The sequence below is a fragment of the Gymnodraco acuticeps genome, unplaced genomic scaffold (genome assembly GCF_902827175.1).
Source record: "Gymnodraco acuticeps unplaced genomic scaffold, fGymAcu1.1, whole genome shotgun sequence".
Taxonomy (NCBI): domain Eukaryota; kingdom Metazoa; phylum Chordata; class Actinopteri; order Perciformes; family Bathydraconidae; genus Gymnodraco; species Gymnodraco acuticeps.
The window spans coordinates 7,740,449-7,765,309 of NW_022990238.1; the positions used below are offsets into that span (position 1 = coordinate 7,740,449).

The 24,861-nt window shown below is 41.7% G+C and overlaps 2 protein-coding genes across 2 annotated transcripts; one reads left to right on the top strand and one right to left on the bottom strand.

Annotated features, from left to right (window-relative positions):
- The first annotated feature begins 7,148 nt into the window (after positions 1-7,148).
- Positions 7,149-9,350, top strand: selenow2a (selenoprotein W, 2a). The gene is made up of 4 exons (XM_034219945.1): positions 7,149-7,310; positions 7,516-7,613; positions 7,756-7,832; positions 8,411-9,350. The coding sequence occupies exons 1-4, from the start codon at positions 7,282-7,284 to the stop codon at positions 8,492-8,494; spliced, it is 288 nt and encodes a 95-aa protein (XP_034075836.1). The 5' UTR covers positions 7,149-7,281; the 3' UTR covers positions 8,495-9,350.
- A 10,688-nt stretch (positions 9,351-20,038) lies between these two features.
- On the bottom strand, positions 20,039-21,620 carry LOC117548635 (protein ANTAGONIST OF LIKE HETEROCHROMATIN PROTEIN 1-like). The gene is made up of 2 exons (XM_034220010.1): positions 21,259-21,620; positions 20,039-21,100 (listed from the first exon to the last, which is right to left on the bottom strand). Exons 1-2 carry the CDS (start codon positions 21,493-21,495, stop codon positions 20,039-20,041), a joined length of 1,299 nt encoding a protein of 432 aa, XP_034075901.1. The 5' UTR covers positions 21,496-21,620.
- Between the last annotated feature and the right edge of the window lie 3,241 nt (positions 21,621-24,861).

Genomic DNA, 24,861 nt, shown 5'->3' on the forward strand with positions numbered 1-24,861 from the left:
GCCTTATTAGTTTGTCTGTTTTGCACATCCTCCTATTAATATCTAATAATAAAATAATACAATTCAATAACGTGCTTTGACCACCAGGTGTCCCTTTCTATCAGCTGTGCACGGTTATGGTTTAAATACAGCCTATCTACCAATTGGATCAAATATAAAAGACGAACCGACAAAGACAGACGGAAAAAACAGAACTTAAATACACCCAGGACTAATCAAACAAACACGAGACAGGTGAGGAGGTAGGACAAAACACAGAGGCACCAGGTGAACACAATCGGGTAATCAGGGAGGGAAAACAGAGAGAAAGCAACAGGCAGGAAACGGGGGTGAACACTTTACAAAATAAAACAGGAAACCCAAAGATAGAAAAAGACAAGACAAAACAACAACACAGACAGATCCTAACAGTAGGATTGGCAGGACCCCCGGCAGGAGAGTAGACGGCGGGACCTCCAACGAGACAGGACAAAGGGTTGGCAGGACCCCCGGCAGGAGAGTAGTCGGCGGGGCCTCCAACAGCACAGGACAAAGGGTTGGCAGGACCCCCGGCAGGAGAGTAGTCGGTGGGACCTCCAACGAGACAGGACAAGGAGCTGGCAGGAGAGTAGACGGCGGGACCTCCAAGGGGACAGGACAAAGGGTTGGCAGGACCCCCGGCAGGATAGTAGACGGCGGGACCTCCAACAAGACAGGACAAAGGGTTGGCAGGACCCCCGGCAGGAGAGTAGTCGGCGGGACCTCCAACGAGACAGGACAAGGAGCTGGCAGGACCCCCGGCAGGAGAGTAGATGGCGGGACCTCCAACGGGACAGACATACGATTGGTAGGACCCCCGGCAGAGGAGTAGTCAACGGGGCCTCCAACGGGACAGGACATGGAGTTGGCAGGACCCCCAGCGGAACCTCCAACGGACCAGGACATTGGGTAGGGACTTGAGACGTGACTCGAGAGGAGACTCGAGAGGGGAACCAAGGGGGAACTCGAGATGTGACTCGAGAGGAGACTCGAGAGGAGACTCGAGAGGGGAACCAAGGGGGAACTCAAGAGGGGACTCGAGAGGAGACTCGAGAGGAGACCTAGAGAAGGGAACTCGAGTGGGGACTCGCGAGGGAAACTAGAGAGGGGACTCGAGGAGGGACTAGAGAGGGGACTCGAGCAGGGACTAGAGGAGGGACTAAAGGAGGGACTAGAGGAGGGAACTGGAGAGGGGACTCGAGAGGGAACTCGAGAGGGAACTGGAGAGGGGACTCGAGAGGGAACTGGAGAGGGGACTCGAGAGGGAACTGGAGAGGGGACTCGAGAGGGGACTTGAGAAGGGATTTGAGAGGAGACTGGAGAGGGGACTAGAGAGGGGACTCGAGAGGGAACTCGAGAGGGGACTCGAGAGGGGACCCGAGAGGGGACCCGAGAGGGGACCCGAGAGGGGACCCGGGTAGGAACTTGAGAGGGGACTCGGGTAGGAACTTGAGAGGGGACTTGAGTCGGTCGGTACGCCGACAGGACACGGGGAGCTGGCGTCGGCTGGGGAGCCAGCAGGAGACGAGGTGCTGGAGTCGGCCGGTACGCCGACAAGACTCGGGGAGCTGGCGTCGGCTGGGGAGCCAGCAGAAGACGAGGTGCTGGAGTCGGCCGGTACGCCGACAAGACTCGGGGAGCTGGCGTCGGCTGGGGAGCCAGCCCTGTAGCCGAAACTGGAGTCGAGCCCATGGCTTCCGGGGCCGGTACTGAAGCCGGAACCATGGCTGCTGGGGCCGGAACCATGGCTGCGGGGGTCGGAATTGATGCCAGAATCATGGCTGTAAGGTCCTGTTCTGGAGCCGGAAACATGCCTGTAAGGTCCGGTTTTGGAGCCGGAAACATGGCTGTAAGGTCCGGTTCTGGAGCCGGAAACATGGCTGTAAGGTCCGGTTCTGGAGCCGGAAACATGGCTGAATGGGCCGGCTCTGGAGCCGGAATTGAAGCCAGACTCATGGCTGCTGGGTCCGGCGCGGAAGCCTGGACCCTGGCTGTGTAAGCCAGGTAATCCAGTATGGACGCAAAGCTGCGTGGGCCGGTACTGGAGCATGGAGGCATGGCTGCTAGCTTGGCTTTGCGCCTCCTTCTCTTAGCAGCCGCCGGAAAGCTCCGTGGACCTCCATAAGCCAGACGAGTTCCAGCATACGACTCCTGGACAGGAGCAGGAACTGGGGCAGAAGCACTGGCTGACTCCAGACGGACCACACCGAGATGTTTGTAGTCAGCAGGCTGGAAATCACACACCCAGAGGAAGTTCAAAATCCAGCCAGGCAAGAACTTCACCAAGTCTGGTTTCTCCATAGCCAACCGGTGCGCCTCTACCAGAGCGGCCTCCCTCTGCTGAACACTGGACGCTCCACTCCATCAATCACAGCAGCAAGCCAAACAAAAGGAAAAATGCTGTAGCTCCACCTCAAATGGATCATCTGCTGGGTCCATTTCTGGTCGGTTCATTCTGTCACGGTTTGTGTAGGAAACAGGACCCAAATGCAGACTTAAGTGACAAAAAGAATTCCTTTATTTCAAGGCTGCAATATCTAGACACAGAACAGAACACTCACCGCAGAATTACTCAAAACACAAGACGAACCGACAAAGACAGACGGAAAAACCAGAACTTAACTACACCCAGGACTAATCAAACAAACACGAGACAGGTGAGGAGGTAGGAGAAAACACAGAGGCACCAGGTGAACACAATCGGGTAATCAGGGAGGGAAAACAGACAGAAAGCAACAGGCAGGAAACGGGGGTGAACACTTTACAAAATAAAACAGGAAACCCAAAGATAGAAAAAGACAAGACAAAACAACAACACAGACAGATCCTAACATAATGTCGTCTTAGTGTTATTGCATGATGTTAAAATTGGTTTGCCATGAATTTAGTGATGGATTCTAAACATTTGAAATGTAGCATTTAAGTGTTTTTCAGTTACAAGGTTGTTGTTTTAATAAATCAGACACTGATGGTGCAAGGCTGTACTGTACCTCTTTAGCTTTTTTTCCTTAACAAATTGTTTTTGCGCTGATCAGGGGGTACGTGGCTGCATTTTCTTTTCAAAGGGGGTACATTATTGAAAAAAGTTTGAGAACCACTGCTCTAATGTGTAGAAAAACTGTTCTGCATTGTTTTACCCATGTTTTGTCATCATAAGGAAGATTTTTGGTGATAATACAAACCTGCAATAATGCATACCAACACCAATTTCTTTAGAAGAGAGAATAAATTAGTTTAAAAAAACATTTGCATGTGTAAAAATAATCACATCTCTTTTTTATCATCTTATTCACACAACAGTAGTAGGTTCCAACATTTCAGTCTCAAGGACAATTCAAGAACATTTATAACAATAAGAAATGCAGTAAGCCAAAATACTAGTAGTAGTAGTAAAAGTACTTTAATGGTAGCATTTTGCCTTTTAAAGTATAGTTCCCTTTCATAAGAATGCAATACAGAGGTCTGTCTGTCATATCAGAATGTTTTATATAGGATTTTCAGACAATTGTGTTCCTGACAATCACTGACAAACTGTAATTAGTAATGTAACAGTATGTTTACATTAAAGACATGACACACAAAATATATGGCAAACAATGATATTTCATCATTAAGTCAATAATCAAGCAATACATTAAACACAATTCAGGACCCACTTGTATCTTTACATTAAAAGAAAATACATCAATAAAACACTCAAATGTACTACAAGATGCCCCAGATTGGAGCTGCAACAATTACTAAATTAATGAATTATTTGCTAACTATTAAATTACAACTATTTGGAAAATCAATTAATCGTTTTAAGTCACTTTTAAAATGTGAATATTTTCCGGTTTATAGTCTTCTATGACAGTGAACTGAATATTTTTTGGTTGTGGAAAAAACAAGACATTTGAAGATATCACCTTGGTATTTGGGCATATTTGACCATTCTATGGACCACAAAAAACTATCGATTAAACAAGAAAATAATGGACAGATTAACGAATAATGAAAATAATTGTTTGCTGCCGCCCTACTGCAGAATACTTGAACTGACATGCTATTTAATAAACGGCTACTGATTTTTGCAGTGTGCATCACGTATGCATGTCCATTGGATACTGTGTGGAAAATAACATTGGACAAACACACATTATATAGAGTACGACCAACTTCAAAGGTTGATTTAAACGAATGCCGCCTTCCACGCGCTGTTCTTGTTAGTACTTAGCAAGCAAACAATAGCCTTCTCTGCTAAGCATGCACGATGCTAACGTGAAACACAACTTGGGATCCCTACCCCTACCCCTCACACCAGATACTGCCTGGTTTTCGGACCCCCCCAGACCCCCCCAATAAAGCAAAAATGCACGTTTCAGAGTGGCCTTTTATTGTGGCCATTCTAAGGCACACCATGCTGTCTAATCAGCATCTTGATATGCCACACCAGGTGGGATGGATTATCTCGGCAAAGGAGAAGTGCTCACTATCACAGATTTTTTCAGATTTGTGAACAATATTTGAGATAAATGGTTATTTTGTGTATATAGAAAATGTTTTAGATCTTTGAGTTCATCTCATGAAAAATGGGAGCAAAAACAAAAGTGTTGCGTTTATATTTTTGTTCAGTGTAGATTATATTGCCCTGTTTTTTTAATCAGGGGAGGACTCTGGATAAGCCTTTCATGACTCCTTCCTCTCCTGCACAACTCTAAATTATTCTCCTTATGTTAGGTAAAATCTTCATCTGAATAGTAACTAGTATATCAAGTCGGGGTAAAAGTAAATGCTTTCTCTAAGATATACATATGGGTGAAACAAGATGCAGAAAATGTGGTTATTGAGGGCTATGTACTGATCCAAAATGACTTATTTAGCTATCAATACATCTAAGCCATTGGTTTTACGCTTATTTGTATTTAACTTTTAATCTAAATTTATATTGACTTTATAATTGGAATATAATTCAATAATGTAACTTCCTTTTTGACGAATCAAAGCTGCTCTAACCAGGGACGTGCACAGGTACGGGCTATTGTTGCCCGGGCAACAGCCCGTTTTTCCTTTTTGGCTGACCTGCCCCTCTGGAGAGAGCGAGAGTTTTTTTTCTTTCTGTTGTGAACGAATAAACATGATAAACCCACAATTAGTATTGTAGCGTCTCGCTGCGATAAAACACACCTTGTCAGCGCTGTCATCTGCCCCCAGTCACGTGACTTTGTTTACAATCTGACAGCTGAAAGTAAAGGAAACCCCTCTGGCCTCATATGGCTATGGTGATCATACCAAATGCCTGCCTGGCTTTGGTGGCCAATCCCCGGGCCAATCTGTCCCTGGAAATGTCCTCGTTTTTAAATATGCTTATATTGATTTTGAGTTCTCTCATGGCAGTTAGAGTATAGGGGACAAATCAGGGGACTTTACTTGCTCTTGACACCGTCGGTTATTTTACAAAAAAAACACCTACATATACTTGTTATTGTGCTTCTGTCTTTCTGTGTCTTTTCATCTACTCCTCAACGGGGCCGCTCGCTCTCTTCTTTTGATTGCCCTCTCACGGAGAACACTTCACTTTCCCACTTCATTGTAGGATTTCTGCCATGTCTCTACCACTTTAGTTTGACCATCTCTGTTATTAAGTTATGGAATACTAAATAAATAAGTATTAGATACCTTACCATTACTAGGCTCATAAAGAATGATTTGAAAAAGAATAATGTGAATTTAACTGCATGGTTTCATTAATTAGTGAGTTTATTTAAGGTAATTAGTTAGAAGCCCTTTTTTATTTATCAGTATATCTGCACAGCAGTTACAATGGTCAAACTACATTAAAACAGGATTGTCCCAATTTTTTCTTTAATAGTTACTAACATTAGATATTTGAATGAGATATGGACCGCAAAACAAAAAATGAGCCTGAATAACGAATTTAGCAGTTGGACATAAAAGTAAACTGAGTGTCACTTGCAATGACAGTGTTGTGTTTTATTTTATGAACCTTTTACATTAAAAACAAGTTTTGTCTTTTTTTCGGGGGGGGGGAGGCCCTTTTTCCAGTTTAGAGCAATAGCCCCTCCAGATGTCTGTGCACGTCCCTGGTTCTGACTAATGTATCTTAGTTTAAACCCCGCCCAGCTGCCTGGCTCTCTGGCTGCTTCTCAGGTCGATTAAATGAAATCCTTGCTTCCCTCACTTGCGTCGTTTCCCGGCGTTTAGTCCCTCCCACCAGGGAAGCATGGAGGGACGCAAGGAAACCACGAGAAGCAGGGAAATGAGTTTTAAGAGCAATGGGACGTCCTTTCCTCCGGAGCGTCACGTGAAGCGACGTCCGTTTGTGATGACGCTGCACAGCTGTTCGTCTGGCAGCAGCCAGCTCTGTACCCGTTATTTCCACAAACACCCCCCCCCCGCCTCTGTTAGTGCACATTTACTGACATAAACATTAGTATCATCTGTTGTAGATCCAAATACATGAAATAAAATAAGAAGTAATTCTCAAAAAAGATAAACGCCATTCTAAAAATGTATAAACGAACAATAGTTTGATTAATATTGATTAGAGTGCACAATAGAAATAAAATAATTGAGAGAAGAAAAAGAGATATGTTATCTATCAAAACCCAGTTAGATTAACATTCATTGGATTGCACACTTTGTGTGTTTGTGTGGATATGTAGCACATTAACATTTTAATAGCACTTAATGACTGACTGAATGGAAATGACAATAAATGAAACTGTAAAACGAAAAAAGCGATCCTGAAAATGTTTCCAATAATGATTTTTGACCACTTTTGTTCAGATCACATATTTGTAACTAAATGATACATTAATTGAAACAAAACACGGTATAAACTGAGGAGTGAGTCCCGTGAGGTTCATGTATTTTCTTCACTCCGCTGGGAAACTGCTCTCATGTCAAGAAGCATCAGATCAGTGCATGCACTGCCTCGTCCAATCAGTGAGCGATACACAGTAAGGGGGCGGGGTGAGTATCTGAGGATTTCATCGGAGGATGGTCTAGTGGTTCCTCGGTTATCGCTCCTCCATTATCGCTCCTCGCTCGTCCGGCAGAAATAAGAGCCATGGGACGGTACTCAAGATGGCGCAGGCAAATCAACTTCCGGTGAGACCGAGGACCGAGGAGCGAGGAAATGAAAATAGTCGACCTGAGAAGCAGCCATAGTCACAAAACCAGTAGACTACACAGTGCACACACAGAGTCCAACCTGAACCTACAGCTCCGCACCGCTGAGGAACTGCTGCTACTGTAACGATGGGGGTGACAATTAAAGTCGAATACTGGTAATTACATATTGTATTATACTTGTTCTTATTTTCTGCAAGTTGTAAATTTACCTTTATCTGTCTGTGTCGAGGTCCGTGCTGTAAATCCAACATGAAAGACGGTTATGCAACAGATTAGCAGTTAGCATCATTAGCTCTGAGTTAGCTATACATAACATGTACTCTGCTTTTAAAATAAATACGTGTTTCGTTTTCCTTGCAGTGGTAGATGAGGGTACGAACCCCGCTATCGAGAGCTCTCCCATGTTGTCAAGGAAGAGTTCAAAGATGCGGAGGTGTCGGGCGTCGTGGGAAGACAAGGCAAGTATTGTCTATTAGCCTACGTTCTGATTGAACTGCTGTGTACAGCTTTAACGTGAATGAACGGGTTATTCAAGGCAGAGATCATTCCAGAAACCATGAATCGTGATGCTATCTTCTTCTTTGTGTTATGTCATTACAGGTAGCTTTGAAGTTGTAATCAACGGGGAGCTGATCTTCTCCAAGCTTGAACAAGGAGGCTTTCCATACGAGGATGACGTGAGTAAACCCTTTAACTGAAAGTTTACTTTTCGAGTATTGCACTTTTAGTGAATATTTGAGGTAACTTCAGCATATTCATTTAATGCCACTTTTTCTGCTTTTATTTCATAGGGACATTTTGTATCCACTACAGTTATCTGACAGCGTTATCATGTCTATAACATGTATAAAGAGCTCATAAAAAGGGAACACATATTTGGCAGCTATTTGAATAAATTAAGTGCTGCTTTCCTCACTTGCGTACAAACATTTTGAGGTGAGGACTATTAGTAGGATAAAACAAAAATGTTTACGATATAACTTTAGGTTCTGGTTAATTGTGTTTACTGTTGCATTAATCCATGACCAGATGACATACTGGCTATCCAAGGACATGTTTGCCACCAAGTAACTTTAAAGTTAAATTAAAGTAGTTTAACTTTAATTCCCTATGGTAATTTTCCTGAATGAATTTTCAATGCAGGACATTAACTGTGACATTTGTATACTCATGTAAAGAACTTGAATAATTCCTTCCCTTCTGGGGGATCCCTTAAATACCCCTCTCTGATTTATGTCTTTCTTTTCTGTAACAGATCATGAATGCAGTCCAGCTGGCTCATGATGGTAAACCTGTGGAGAAGATCAACAAAAGTCGATCCCCGTGTGTCATCATGTAGACCTGCCTCAGGTTTGCTGCATCAAGACAGGCCAATGCAACATACAATACCACCTCAGGTTTACCCCCAACCCTAATATAAATGGGCAGGGATAAAAACGTGCTGTATACAAACCCAACAAGGATGCGCTCCAACCTCTAGCTGCTGTCTTAAATGCTGACCACCAAACGTCTAGCTCCCCCTCTTTGCTCTCATTGTGGTGCTTCAGGCTGCTAATGATTACTATGACCCCAAAAAAGTGAAAGGTTAAAGTATGATGAATTCCTTCCTAGAAGTTCCTTATACTAAGAGTTCAGATGGGGAGAAGATGTTTATGGGAAATCACTTCACTTTTCTTACTGCCTCATTGTCTAGCATTCTCTCACTGCCTAATTGTTTTATGTTTTTTTGTTTACTGATCTCTCTTGTAATTACACATTTTCATTGAATGCAAGGAAAAAGTAGTTACACATAAAGGGAGACTGCCTCTTGGATTGTGCGTCTTCACCGCTCTATGCTAAACATACTGTTAATATCTGCAATCTGTTCTAAGATTTCATTGTTCTTAACACTCATTACTGTAAAAGTTGTGAATAAGGAAGCATGTTATATAATTGTGGGTAACCAAATGCAAAATTAGGCTTACAATAGTTATGTCTTCATAATTATGAAACTAATCGTTGAAACTTCTGCTGTTTTTTTTAACAATTAACTCCTCAGTTGAAACTGGGCGATCATCAGAAGTGCTTCTGAAGACCACCAACCACTGGTCTGTCAGCTCTCACTATTGTATGTCAGCTCTGTTTGTCTGAAGTCATTTAACATAGTTAAATCAGATGTCAAAACTAGTATTTAAATAAAGATAATGGTTCTTTAAGCACTGTTGTTGGTCACTTTCTTCATGATGTCACGGTGTCTTTTCCTATCGCTAACACACAGGTGCAAAAGAGTTATGCAAGAATCTTTGTAAGTGCTCCATCATAATCTAGACTGCTATCTATTCATGTACAGTTCTAAATGTCACTCACCTATTATCTAAATCCTGTCTGGGTGTGGTGGATGTCCTTCGGGTGACAACCATGGTTTGTTGACGGGTAATGTTGTCAAGCAACCACCAAAAACAGGTTATTCCTTGGAATTATGCCTATATGGCAACAGTTGCTTGCCTATACTGAACATAAACAGGGTTATTTTTATGCTCAAGTTCCTCTTAGCATCTGAGTGACATAACTCATTGACGCCACCATGAAACATTTCCTGAACTGAAATCTGATGTTCAATAATCAGAAGATACTCCCAACCCCTATTCAAATATGCATTTTCGCTTTGTCTTTATGTGCGAAAATGGGATATAAATCAATCTAAGAAGGATATATGTAAAAACCTTCAATGTATAGAAAGTGATTGCGTTGGAAAAAATGTGCACTGTTAGTGCAACCAAAGTGGAGTTTAATCAAGAGAGAAACAATATAATTAAGAAAACAGCCTTTTAAGATAGGTTTGATCCATACACTGCTGGTGAAAAGGGTAAACAAATGTGATGTTTTCATTCATTGTTTAATGCTTTTTCAGTATAACAAAAGAAAAAAGTGGATAAGTACTGCAGTAAAAAAGGTTCTCATACGTTCCCATTCTTGAATGTAGAAAGTGAAAAAGCATGAATATCATGCAGAACAGAAGCCTAATCATTTAGTCACCCAGGTTCTGCCAATTTGTTACACTGAGGGGCGCCAATGTCAACTAAAACTTCCAGCTTTAGTGTTTGGCCTCTGGCGGGACCTCCCTCAGAGAAAACACACTGTCACACACTGAGGCCAAATACTGGGAATTCAAATGAATTCATCCAATAAGCCAGCAGCCGTCCGAAAAACTGCTACAACCAGAGGGTGTTCTCACCATATCTCAATATTTATACAGTAGGCCTACATAAGATTATTTTATTTATTTTAAGTTCATTACCTTGTTAGCAACCAACTCAGATGTCATATTCAGGTCACATGCTACAAACATTAATTTATTGGGAATGCTGTTAACAGCATTCCAACTAACTGTTATTCTACGGACGAAAAGTGTATTATTCCGCCGGCTTCTCCCGCATTGAACATCGCAGAAACTCCGTTCAAACATCAAAACGTTCAGCTCGGTCGGGAATCGATTGCTATTACTTTTCTCATTCATAACTTTCATAATTCCAGAGATACATCCCATAATTCATCACATTTTTAACATTTGAACTTTAACATTGCGCAGCTCGTTAAGGCAGAGCTCGTTGATGTCAGAGTTAGAGTGGAGGACAGTTTGAAATTTGCCTTCATATATTTTTTTTAAACTGCCATAATTCCCAAACACTACATTCCTGATACATACATTTTCATGACAAACGTAGGAAAACATCCCGTAGCTTGAAAAATTACAAATAATTAAGCAAAAATAATTAACCAAAATGCCTCTGAGGGCATGAAGTGACAAAAACATTCAACATTCCTCCATTAAAGCCCATTGTAATTTCAGGCTGATATTTCCTCACGGTAGCAGCCGCACACCTTTAGTTAAACTGCCAAAAAGGCCACATTATTAACCCAAAAGTACACAAAAATTACACATCATATACTCAACTTCCTTGACATGCTTCACGTTTTGAAATTTCACATATCTCTTACGGTTCTTCCACAAAACGTTCACATGTAACAGGTTTATCTCTCATTCAGAACAATGGAAATCTGTGATCTCGGCACACCTCGTTAGCTCAAATATAAACACCTGTGTAAACACGATGATGTCATCGCTCCAACTGACACGTTCAAGGCTGTTTCTGCAGGTCAGTCTTAATGCATGACGGTCTTTTTGATAATGGATCCTGACCACTCACATTTGTACACTGGAGTTAAACAAATTATATTATTAAACAAATATATAACATAAATACAACAAATACTAATAATATTTCAAATATTATCTACTCACATTTAAAGCCTTCATAATGGGTTGAAGCCAATCCTACTGCTTCCAGTGTGTGTGTGTGTGTGTGTGTGTGTGTGTGTGTGTGTGTGTGTGTGTGTGTGTGTGTGTGTGTGTGTGTGTGTGTGTGTGTGTGTGTGTGTGTGTGTGTGTGTGTGTGTGTGTGTGTGTGTGTGTGTGTGTGTGTGTGTGTGTGTGTGTGTGTGTGTGTGTGTGTGTGTGTGTGTGTGTGTGTGTGTGTGTGTGTGTGTGTGTGTGTGTGTGTGTGTGTGTGTGTGTGTGTGTGTGTGTGGTCACACTCTGCAGAAGAAGACGACTGAACCTGCCTTCAGCTCTGTTTCTCCAATCCCCATCTCATCTGTCCTACTCAGTCTGCTGTCTCTGCCTTCTTTCTACCTGTATTTAACGCTCTCTGGTCTAGAAGTCGCACTGTACCAAGGCCAATCATCAACATTGCCCACGAGGCATTACACATACATGATCAACTGGGTTTGCTGGTCTTAAGATCTCAGCCCGTCTTTCCTGCTCTGATCTGTTCTCTCTTCTAAATGTTCTCTCTCCCTGTTTTTCACCCTGTGGTTGGCACAAAGTGACCAAGCCATAAACCTGCCACTGAGAAGTAAAATACATGATCAACTGGGTTTGCTATATATTTGTTAGTAATTGTATATTTGTTAGTAATTGATTTAAACAGTTTTATATAGTTTTGTTCATGTATTGTTTGACAGATTTTCATCTTTTCACTCGTGGTTTTACTGAATATAATTTGTTAGTAATTGATTTGAAACGTTTTATATAGTTTTTTCTCCCATGTTCTGGTTTTTGAAAATAAAATGTGCCAAATGTTACTATTTCACCAGTTCTTTTTGCATTTTCAACTTTTCCAACGAATAACATCCTACATTCAAAGCCTTAAATCTTTAACATTATTTATACATTTGGAGTTCCATGCTACTTTTTAACATAATATTCATTCATATGGAAACCATTCAGTCAATTTCTTCAGGAATTGCATTCTCTAGTTACTAAAGTTGTTGTAATTTTCAATTTTTTTACAAACAAAAGGTGAATATTAAATGAATGTTGTGTATATTTATTTCTAGATGGGGTGACAATTAACCGCAAACATCTTCTGAAATACTATACCCTGTATATACTTCATATTTAATTATATTGTTTCCTAATGTATCTTAGTGCTCTGGCAACATAGCTTCTTGACCATTTCATGTAAACAAAGTCCCTTTTATTTGAACTTTAGAACATGAAAAGAACATCAGTATGAGTCTATGAAAAGTTAGCTTTAATTGTTTTATTACAGCTTGAATAATCAAAATGGTTGAATTCCTTTTTTTATTTATATAAATATATAGTGGAGTCAACATGCCCCACTCTGTTTTCTTGTAAATGGGTGGGGGGTTTGATGTCCCACACTGACTAGGTGGGTCCGTGGGGCTGTCTCTGGCTCTCAGTGATAACTCACAGCAGGCTCTTGTTCTGATGCAGATAGAGCCTGTGCTGCGAAGGTAGTCCACAAATTCGAGCTTTGAAAATGAACAGCGCCTTTAAAAATATTGAAGTTAGACTTTGCTTTGAAGTTCTCTGTGACTTCTGAACAAAGCCTCATTTGAAGGTGGTGAAATATATTTAACCTTGTGGAAATTGTTGATCTATGTGAAAAATGGCACGTTAAATCTACTTTGTAAGACTGCAAAACTTTCCCAGAAAGAGTATATCAATTTAGGGTTATGTCATTGTTCGACGATGGCATTTGGCTCCTCATCAGCGCATTATCCCCACCTAAAAATCCAACACTAGCTGCCTTGTAATCCAGCCATAGGTTGTCCTTGTATTCCCTTCACATTTTTACCTCAAACCTGCTTCTGCTATAGATTATTTATGTTATATACTGTTGGCTTAGATTGTTAAAAGGAACCCTATTGTAGGCTTTTTTTATAAAATCTTAGAGGAAAACTTCAACCCCTAAAGGATAATTTTTAAATAATTTGCTCATTCTAATTTGAGTGCAATTGAAGTGAATGGGGGACTGCGTTTAACAACTACAGATATATATATATATATATATATATATAAAAGTATTTTTACTAACACACAATAGATGCCATATCATTTAACTGTTTATTGTACTATTCAAAACACTATTGCATTACATTAGAGTTTAACAATTTATTGAATTTGCATTATAGCCTTTTCCTAATCATAGGAGGCGCCATATTTTAATTAAAGGTCTACACATTTTATTCTACAGACGGACATCTTGCTGTGGGACAAAGTAATCCATTTGGCAACATTTTCAAACTTTCCTTGTATTTCCATTTGCCATTGTCTAATTGAATCAACACAATGTTCAGATTAAAGACCATGAACATTTGATCTGGATTTAAAAGGTCTGCATGAAGACTGGGAGTGTCTGTGTGCTGTATGTTTAGACACATGGACCTAGCAGATAGCTTCCACACACTGGTGATAACGGGGCCTGTCACAGTGTGTTTAGCTGGGGGCCTCACTGCGGGGTGTATCTATGTATCACTATTGTGTCGAAGGTACAGACACTTTGATGTTGAATAAAATACCCATTAGCCTCACCTGTCTTTTCTGTTTTGTGCTCATTCGGAAATGTTAGCATGCTAACAGACTCATACTGTATAAGCCTGTACAAATGAACACCTTCTTTTCATTTGGCATTTTACGGTGATGCCCTAATGCCCTAAAGGAAACATCCCTAACAAACAACATTAACACACCAATTCCTTCCTGCATTCCTTATTAGTTTCAGGACTTGTGAAGTCAAGCGTTATCTTTTCTTTTGAATATTTCCTTTATATCACCCAGGCTCCCACTCTGGCAAAAGTGATTTAAAGCACACATTGGAAATAGATTAATTTGTTAACCCCATAGCCTGTTTTTCAGGTCTCAGGCTCGAAAATGACATTCCCAGAACAAATTACTATAACTTCACTTCTAAAAGGAGTAAATTCATTTTTTTTTTCTCAAAGCAATGATAAACCTGTGAGTTGGATGGAGTAAAGTCAGAATCAATATTTTTTTTTTTTTTTTTAAAGTAAATTCAGATTGAGCATAGTAAAAATAAAATAAAATGATAGTGTCCGTCCAAAAGAAAAACATTACTTATAGTGAAAACCAGTGCTTGAATTGGAATGAAAAAGGTGCCAGTACTCTAAAATCAGCAACTTTTTCAAGTCAATTTTATATATACAGCCCACAAACAAGAATTTGGCTACTATAATGCTGGTGGGTTTGTCTCTTTACTACTGTATATTTTAGAAAGGTTCACTGTACTTAACATTTTTTATGATAGGCAGCGGATATGGCTAAAGCTCAGTAAGGTCAATATTAACTGAAAATATAGCAATCAAAGTCTAGATCTTCTGCTGAAGACACATGAAGCAGAGACCTTTCAGATGAGAGCCCCTCTGGTGGTGTTCAACATTAATGACAAGGAAACAAAGCTCTGGTCAGAAGCATTTTTTATAAAAAGCTTTAACAAAATTAAGTATTTCTGTACATTTTGAATGCAATCTAACTTTCCAACTCAGAAAACGAAAAACGAAAAAGTGCCAAAAGTCTTCTCACATGGCTGAGCTGCTTTGCAATATACTTCACCACTGAAGAATACAAATATGTATAAAGTAAACTATGATGCAATCTAACTTTCCAACTCAGAAAAATGATAAAGAGCATGAACAAAGAACATGTAAAAACAAATGCAAAATTTGCACAATCTAAAATGAGAAACTGTAACTGCAAGTAACAAAGTCTGAGCCATGGTAAAGAGTTACATTGAACACCAAGCTGATCAGATAACTCCCTGGTTGGTCTGAAGTCCTTCTATCTCCAGGATCTGTACAAATCGGCACATTATGCCAAAAGTCTTCTCACTGGGTGAGCTGCTTTGCAATATACTTCACATTGTTAGAAAAGGCTCCAGAAGGCCTTGGGGACATCAGTATCAGGGGCTGGAGCTGGACAGGCTCTTTCATCAGCACTTCTCCTTCTCTTTGCCAGCCAGGACCTCACATACTGTTCCGGATTGAACTGTCCTAGTGATGGTCCATTACATTTAATGAAAACCAGGCTGGACAGTCGGCTGACAGAGAGAGCATTCCTTTTTGCAGTAAGGATATAGTTCATGCAGCTGAATGCCCGCTCACACTCACTAGTGGAGACAGCGATGGTTCGGACTGCTTTCAGTAGAGGCTCCATGGCAGCAGGTGTACGGGATGCCCTGGTTTCCTTGTATTCGCGAAAGCCCTGAACAGTCTCTCTTCTGTCCACTTTCAGCACTTCGCACAAACGTAGCACCTCTACGTCCCCATACTGTACGTCTAACTCCTCTTCAGGCCAACTTTCAGGATGGATAACTTTCATGTCCTGGATTAGCTGATTGTCCCGGGCCTCCCGGCCATGTCATGGGATTTCTCTTGTGCTGACATGAGAGGAGGTTGTGGAAGTCATTCTGTGTCTCAGATTCTCTACCATACTGCGGAAAAACTGACCTGCATGAATCTGTACAAGCCTGCCATTCTCACGCAGGGCAACACCCTTGAAGGACTTCTCAGCTAGAGCTGTATGAACTGTAGTCATGTGTGGGCCAGGCATGGTGACCATAGATTCAAAAACTCGTATTTCTCGAGTTAAGAGCCTATCTGCTGTAGGCAGTATCATCTCTCTTTTTTGGAGTTGCCGAGAGAGGTCGCTGAGCTCTGTGAGCGCATCGTACATCAGTCCCAGATTGCTGACAAACGTTGCAGATGTGAGCACATCATCCAGGCCCTTGTACTTTGCTCTGTCTCTGGAATCCCTGCTCGTGTCGTTTGCAGCATTTGTGAAGTGATCATGAAGCACTCTGTAGTTTTCCCAGACTGCTCTGACGCTCCTTTCACTTGAAGCCACCCAGCGGATGGACAAAACACGCCCTATCACCAGGAGACGCTGTCCGACTGCTTGCGCACACTGCGCTAACTGCCTCTGATTGTTGGGGGAGGCATGGAACAAGGAATAGAGTTTGTCAAAAAAGATCTGGAAATGATTGAGCCCTGAGACCTCCTTGACCACATCCCCAACTGCCAGCTCTAGACGATGATTGGAGCATTGCCACACAAACAGGCTTGGAAATTTACTACACAACTGGGTAGCAACGCCTGTTCTCTTCCCTAGCATGACTGAAGCCCCATCACATGCAAAAGAAACGAAACACTGACCTAAAAAGTCCTCGTTAAAATCTCTTCCAAGACACTCCATTAACGCCTTTGTGATGTCATCAGCCGTTGTTCCATCCAACTCGATCAGCTCCCAAAAAAACGTTTCGGGCTCAGCATCAGCTAATGCTGAGCGTAGACACACAACAAGCACCGTTTTACCACTAATAGTGGTAGATTCATCGACCAAAACACAGAGTTTTCTATGGTTTTCTGTAATGTCTTTTGCCATTTTTTTCTTCAGCTCATGAGCTATGTGGTCGATGATTTCGCCACAGGTTTTATTGGAGTGCAAAACCCTGCCCACGTTCAGCCCATTCAGTTTCTGTACATTCAAATCAATTGGCATGTCTGTGAATGGCCGGCTATGTTTGCCAATTTTATATGCCGTTCGAAAAACTCTGATAGTGGTGTCTAATTCAGATTTATGCATACACTGCACTTGATGTTGAATAGTTTCACGTGAAGCAGATGTAAGGATGTCAGCAGCTTTTACATGGGCTTGTGATTCTTTATGTTCTTTGATTTTTTTTCTCAGGCTAGCTTGTTGTTTGCCCTTGTCAACACCGAAATGAGACACTGCACACTCACCCCATTCAGTTGACAGTTTCAGTCCTTGTCCAGTGTGTATTCCCAAAGATTTGACATCTCTGCATATCCGACATCCTAGCTTCTTATCTTTAAGAAGGAGCCATGCATTGGTCTTGCAAAAATATTGCACCTGGTCCGTTGTCCAGCAGTCAGGTGCATCGCTTTGCTTGGTGTTGGTGGTGGCAGTTGCGCCAGCAGCAGCTAACGTTAGAGGCTCTGGAGGAGGCGGCGGAGCTAGTGCTAATGCTAATGCACTAGAACTTGGAGCAGGAGGATCAACCAAAGAAAGCTCCCCATCAGACACAATTTCCAACACAGGCACAGCATTCTCTGTATTTGAAGTTTCTTCCGGCGACAACCGCTGTCTTTTTGCACTTTTATTAATCCACGCTAACATTTTAGAAATGCTAATTTGTGACGTGACTTGCTTTCCTTCTCTCGGGGGCGTGCCTGCTCTGTTCTATCACTCTACATAGCCACCCATTGGGTGGGAGTTGCACTGCATAAACACAACACACGTGCATCTAGGTATGTAAATTGTAAAGCATTAAAACATGGTTTTACTAACAGTTTTCAGTATGTTGTTACTTCGGCATTATTATTATTATTATTTTGAAACGTGTATTACTATTAAATCACGGTCAAATAGGTTAATTTTGACATAGTCGTTTCCACCACAGTATTTACATAGAGAAGATAAGCCCCGCCCCCTCTCCAGCACGTTCTGTTTGAATGACAGGAGTAAACAGCTGACAGCCGCTGTGAAACTCCAGCGGTTAGAGCGATGAGAATGTCCGTTCGGCACCTCATGACGCATCTACTGAGTACCGGGCGGCTGTATATATATATATGGATGTATAATAAGAACGGCGGGAGAGTGTTGAGTACTGGCACGGTGCATGAGTACCGGAGTACCGCCAGCATGCCGGTACTGAACAAGAAGTGCCGGTACTCCATGGGTCAGAACCAGAAGTGCCGGTACTGCGTACCGGTGAGTACCGGCCCAATTCCAGCACTGGTTCTAGGTAAGAAATAGGCATGGCAAAACGACTGGAATTGTGACTTTTTTTTTAACTTTAGATCATCCATCGTCATTAAGTAAAATAAGCTATACCACTGTGTGGAAATGCTCTGTTACAAACTAGCTAGTACGCAGCTAGTACAATTGTGTGTGACATCCTATTATATACATATATTTATATTCATTATCAACAGGCTGGACATAATGTAATTCACTTTCACAGTCATTGTAAACATCTAGGGCATAACTGTCTTTAGTTCATTCTTACTGTTGTTCTGCTTATACATTGTATTGTATCCTTGTGTGACCTGTACCTGTCCTGTGTTTTTCATTGTTATTGCTAATTCTTATTGCTATAATTATCTTATCGTCATACAGGCAAGAGGAAACGAGGAGGAGACGAGCACCTAGCACAGCAGGCACGGCACCATGAACAGAGGGAGGAGGAAATGGCCTTGAGAAGGGAGGAGAACGCTCAAACTCATGCGTTTAACCTAGCCTTCCTGCGCACTCTCGGCCAGGTTCTAGGGGGCAGCCGACGTGGCCCGTCTCCTCAGGAAGACGAACCACCTCTGTCATTTTAATATTATTCAGTTTCATCTCTCTTGTTTTTGTTAATTTGTAAATGCAACATTTATACTTTCTTGTTTATTTCTTATCTTTCCTTTTTTTTTTTTATAATGTCATATCTTTTTATGCTGCTGCAATACAAACATTTTTTTATTTTGTATTTGTACAATGCCATGCCTTTTTATGCTGCTGCAACAAATATATATATATTTTTTATTTCTATTGTACATACAATGCCATGCCTTTTTATGCTGCAACAAAAAACACTTCCCAAATTGGGATTCAATAAAGTACTTCTCATCTTATCTCTTGTTGATAAATGCATCATCTGATTTCCTGCCATAATCTGATTAACAAACTGATTTCCGTGAGCATGTAAACAAAGTCACTGGGTTGCCACTCACACACAACATTACAGTTTTGGAATCCAATCATAAACTGAAATGTACAATTAAAGGGCTTTAAATCAGCAGAACAAAAACTCAGATTCACATGAGGCAGAAGTTATAGGCCTATATTTTTCCTAAATAAAAATAGGCTACAACTAATACCATTACTAATAATATTTGTGGATCTTTAAAAACAAAAGCCTACAATATCACTCAAAAGCAATTGTAAAAATAGCCCAATTAAGATCTAGATATAAACATACATGCATTTATAAAGCAATAAGAAACACCATCAGTTAGGAAAAAGCCCATAAGCTAAAAGTTAATTTTAAGAAGAGATTTAAAGCAAGAAATTGAGTTTGCTTGCTTGAGGTCCTCCTCTAAAACATTATTTGGTAACTGACACATTACTTAAAGTAAAATATTTCCTTTTACAAATAAACTGGAAGAGAAGGGGGATAAGAGATCATTTGTATTTGTTTACTTTCATATTTGCTCAAATGTTCTTATTATGGGGAAGTACTTACTGGTGCTTGAAAATCAAATATTTACTAAATAGTCAATTCTGATAACATTTTTTTGTTTAAATCATTTGACAAACACATATGTGAAAGAGAAAAATAGATTTATTTATGTTCAATACAATGTAGTAATAATAAAAACAAAACGTCACTAGCCTTAATGGCCCACAATCTTTCAATGTCGTGTTTATAATTACAAACACAAGAAATGTATATCAACTTACTGAACCATGATGTTATGAACCAAAACATTCAAGTTTCCTGTATACAATGAATATTTAGCTATTCAGGTAGCGCATCAAACCCTCTCGTATTTCAGTGCCCTCCTCCTCTGCCCCATGAGCCACTGCTACCCCTGGCTCTGCTGCTGCATCCCACCCATCATCATAGGTCTCTCCATGACTCTCGCAGAGGTTATGCAGAGCACAGCATGTCAGCACCATTGATTTAACAAGTTTCACATCACAGTCATTTCTTTTCATGAGGCAACGCCACCTTCCCTTCAGTCTACCAAAAGCGTTTTCTACCACTACCCGTGCTCTGCAAATTCTCTTGTTGTAGATCACATGTTCTGCTGTCAGCCGTCCATTGTCAGGGAACGTTTTTATGAGCCAGTTTTGCAAGGGATAGGCATTGTCTCCCAGGATGTAATAGCCAGCATTCACCCCACCAATGTCCCTGGTGCAAGGTGGAAAGTAGTTGCCACGACTGGCTAACTCCCACAATGAGGACAGCCTCAAAACCCGAGCGTCATGCAAGCTCCCAGGCATTCCTGCAAACACATTCCAGAATTGTCCCTTTCCATCTACAACTCCTTGAAGGATGATGGAGTGCCAGCCTTTACGGTTGAAATAGTCGCAGTGGTATTCCTGTGGTGCCAAGATGGGTATGTGTAATCCATCAATAGCACCTACACACTGTGGGAGCCCCCACCTGTTCTCAGTGTAGGCAGCCATTTCTGCAAACTGCTCCCGGTCTGGTGAACGAATTAGTTTCGGTACCAACAACGTCTCTGCAGCAGCACAGAAGTCTTGCACACACCGGCACACAGTAGTCCTGCTCACTCCGAAAAGATGTCCAATGCTTCTGTACTCTGAGCCGGTCGCAAGCTTCCACAGTGCGATGGCCACCCTCTTCTTTAGAGGTATACACTCGCGGAATGGTGTGTCCTGTCTCTCCATCGCTGGTCGCAGTTTGTTGCACAGGTATACGTAGGTTTCCTCAGACATCCTGAAGTTCTCCACCCACTGAGTGTGTGTGAAAGATGGAACAATCACACCCCACCACTCGGTTGCTCGGTCAAGCATCCAAACACATGGTCTGCGGTGGCAACCTAACTTCTGAAATACACAAACAAAAGCATACATATTTTAATACGTAAAAGTGGTAGCTACAATTAATTAAATACTTGAAACACTTTTGTCATATAATGAGCGTGAAACACTTTGGTCGTATAGTGAGCGTGAAACACATTGCTAGTTAGCGAACGTTAGCTTACCGAGTAGCGTTGTCGTTGAGTCGTCCTGGAGTAGTCTCTGCCGCGTTGTACGATTGCCATAAGTCTCCCCTCAGCTTCTTCTGTATTACGTCTTGCTATAAGCAGCCTTTTCCGAAACAAAGTTTTCCTTCTTGCTGTGATAAAAAAACCACATACCAAGAAGCAAGGACACGATGGCTTCCACATCCTCCATTGTTGTTGTGTGTTTTGTGAGTTGTGTCGCATTGAAGATGACATCACGGCAGTTGTATGCAGCGTCGCTCCGCCCGCCAAAAAGCTGATCGCCCCGCCTACACTGCGTTACTATGGTAACTACCCCAGTTCCTAAACTGTAATGGAAACGCAGCATTAAAGTGAGCCGGGCTAAACCAAACCGAGCGAGGCCGAGCGAGGCCTGCAGTGGAAACGCGCCATTAGACACCCCGGGCCAGCATAACGTACTTTCCACTTGCCCGCTCGGGCCACTAAAAATATTGTTTCCTGTGGTATTGGTATTTTGACTAGCAATTTTGTTAAATTGTTTCGTTTATTAACGCTACAATATAGCGTTTCGTGAGTCGCTTGTCGTTGTTGAGTGAAAAGCAAACAGCTGTTTGCTGCGGAGCCAGCGCGAGCAGGCTCCGGTGAGCGGGAGCGCGCTCCTTCACTACAGGCTATCTCGCGAAAAAAAAAAAGTTTTAACAACATTATTTATTGACTTTTCATTCCGGTATAATCATTTTGCGCAAAGATGGCACTGTTTGTCAGAGCACTTCATCCTTCTGGGATTTCATGAAGAACAGCTCCAACGCCTGTGTGTATGGGAATGCCTCTGGTGCTGGTCCATTAACTGCCAGTGTTTCCCACAGATCTGAAATATACTTTGGGGGGTGGTGGTAGCGGGGGGGGCGTTGAGGTGACGTGCAACAACATTAACCTTTCTGTTGGTCGCTTGTTAGCAGACCCTTCACGCGATGGCAGAGCGAACAGGTACAGGTACAGGCAGGGTCCATAATGATAGCCCTATAGTTTAAATCTACTACCCACACATGAACATATGGAAATGGGTTACTATTTAAAAAAATAAATGTATTTATTAATGTATTTAGGAACCTATCCATGTGATTTTTAGTGGGGGTCGACCTCAAATCCTCTAGGGGGGGTCCAGGGGCATGCCCCCCCGGTAAGATTTTATTTTTTATTTTGGAGTTAAATGCATCAATCTGGTGCATTTTGAGGGGAAAATAAAGAGACTAGATCTATGGAAACACCTATATTTAACAGAACTGTATACATTTCAATAATCATAAAATCAAGGCCATAACCAATAACATACCATTTCCAATATGAAAAAAACACTGAAACTTGTTTATTAATTTAGTTTTGGTTCATTTATAGTTGTGAGTGTGTCTGTGCTCCTGAATCAGCCTCTCCTGTCTCCCTCCTCTCCCCCCTCTCCATCCTCTCCCCCTGCTCCTCTTTGAGGCAGCAGCAAAGACTAGTTTTCTCTCAACAAGTTTTAAAAGTGTATCTTACCTTTTTTCACCTAGTTAACTTTTTATTTATTTATTCATGCATATTTTACTAATCACATTACATTTCATTTAGCTGACGCTTTTATCCAAAGCGACTTATAATGACCGATTACAGGGACATTCTCCTGAGTAACTAAAGGCTAAGTGCCTTACTCAAGGGCACACTAGTGGTGGTGTTCCTGGCGGGATTTGAACTCACAGCCTTCCGATCTTCAGCCCACCTCACTATCCATTAGACCAGGGGTGCCCAACCAGTCGATCGCGATCGACCGGTCGATCGCGGGGAGATTCCCAGTCGATCGCGAGATGTGTCTAAAAATAGAACAACAATATTCTGTTTTATCGTTAAATTAATGTCCTGTAACATAATCTTCCTGTGCCAGAATAATGCACTTGAACGCATCAAAGCTTTGTGATTGGCCGGCGTGACCCCATGTGTGGCTGGCCGGCGTGGCTGGTGAGCAGTGGGCAGTGTGCACTAGTTCGCTAACGTTGTTCGTGTCAACAGGAGTGACAGTCCGCACCAGGGTCGGCGTCATGGGGGGTCATTCGCGGGCCATGCCCCCCCAAATGAGTCACTGTGCCCCCCCAACGCAGGGTGGGCAAGCCTTGTCACTTTGCCGATTTTTTCTTTTTTTAATCATATAGGCTAAGTGAAAACGTTTCCACTAAAGGTTTTTTGTGTGAAATACATCAGAAATAAATAATACAAATATAAAACACAGCCTGAGGTGTGCTCACTGCTGCTCTCTGATTGGTGTGTTGCTTGACCAATGACCCCCGACCTTTTTTTTGTTATCATTACGTGGCTGAGTGTTTAGATGAAAGCCCAGTGGCGATCTGTTAATCTGTTACACTGATTATACAGTAAAGCCATCGAAAATAATATGATATACAGTACAGTACAAGTACATGGGTCTCTGTGTTTCATTCAAGCTCTGTGTGTGTGTGGCACGAGCGCATTTTGTGAGTGCGCGAGCGGTAACGTGGAATATTGTGGTTAGCATCTGGTTAGCTAGCTATGCTAACGGATATAAAGGGCTGTTTCTACACCAAGGTGGAGGACAGTCCTCTCATGTCAGACTGAGAGGATCTTATAACGTCAGCTCAGTGAGGTAAGGACTCTCTCAGTGTTTAGATAGTTCACTTTCGTGTAAGTTATCTCAGTGGGTCTCAAACGGTTTGGTCACCATTTATGTAAGTATTTTCGAGGAATACCTTTATATGATCATTATAGTTATTAAAGAGAGAATAAATGAAAAACGGGTATGAAATACTATAGGACAGTAACACAAGAATATAGTTTAAAAGGGGAATGATTAGTGAAATATCCATAAAGAAAAAGTAAATCTGTGTACAGTTCTGTTTCATATGGGTGTTGAGAGATGTAGGCTATCCATAGATCTCTTCACTTTGCTCTCAAAGTGCACCAGATTGATGCATTTAACTTCAATATTTTAAAAATAATCTTCCCGGGGGAGCATGCCCCCAGACCCTCCTAGAGGAGGTTAGGTCCACCCCCACCTAAAACATGTTCACATGGATAGGATACTAAATACATTTGCACACTTTTTATATGATGGCCTATGTCCATATCAAATCAAATGAAGTTTGATTTATATAGCACATTTTTCAACGATTTTTGGTCGAGCCAAAGTGCTGTATATACAGTATAATACAAAAATAACCTACAGTAAAGACACTTTACAGCAAATACAACAGCACAGTTTGTGCAGAATATCAGTATGAGAAAACGACACCCTCTGTCCTTATATGTTTCTGTTCTGGTGGTCGTGCCACAACCGTGCATGTATGCACAAGTCATAGGTGCACTATACAATAGCACTACACCCCTGCAATGTGTGTGAAAGACAATAGACTTTACAGCATGTTTTTTTAAATTGAAGTTGCGTTGGTGTTTGTGTGTTGGTTGTTGACGGCAGTGTGTGCCCCCCCTTGGTAAATGATTGCCCCCCCATTCAAGTTGTTCTAGAGCCGACCCTGGTCCGCACACACACAAGACCGCAATTATGGCAGAAGCAAAACATATATAATTCTCACTCCGAGTGGGAGGATGATTATTTTTGTA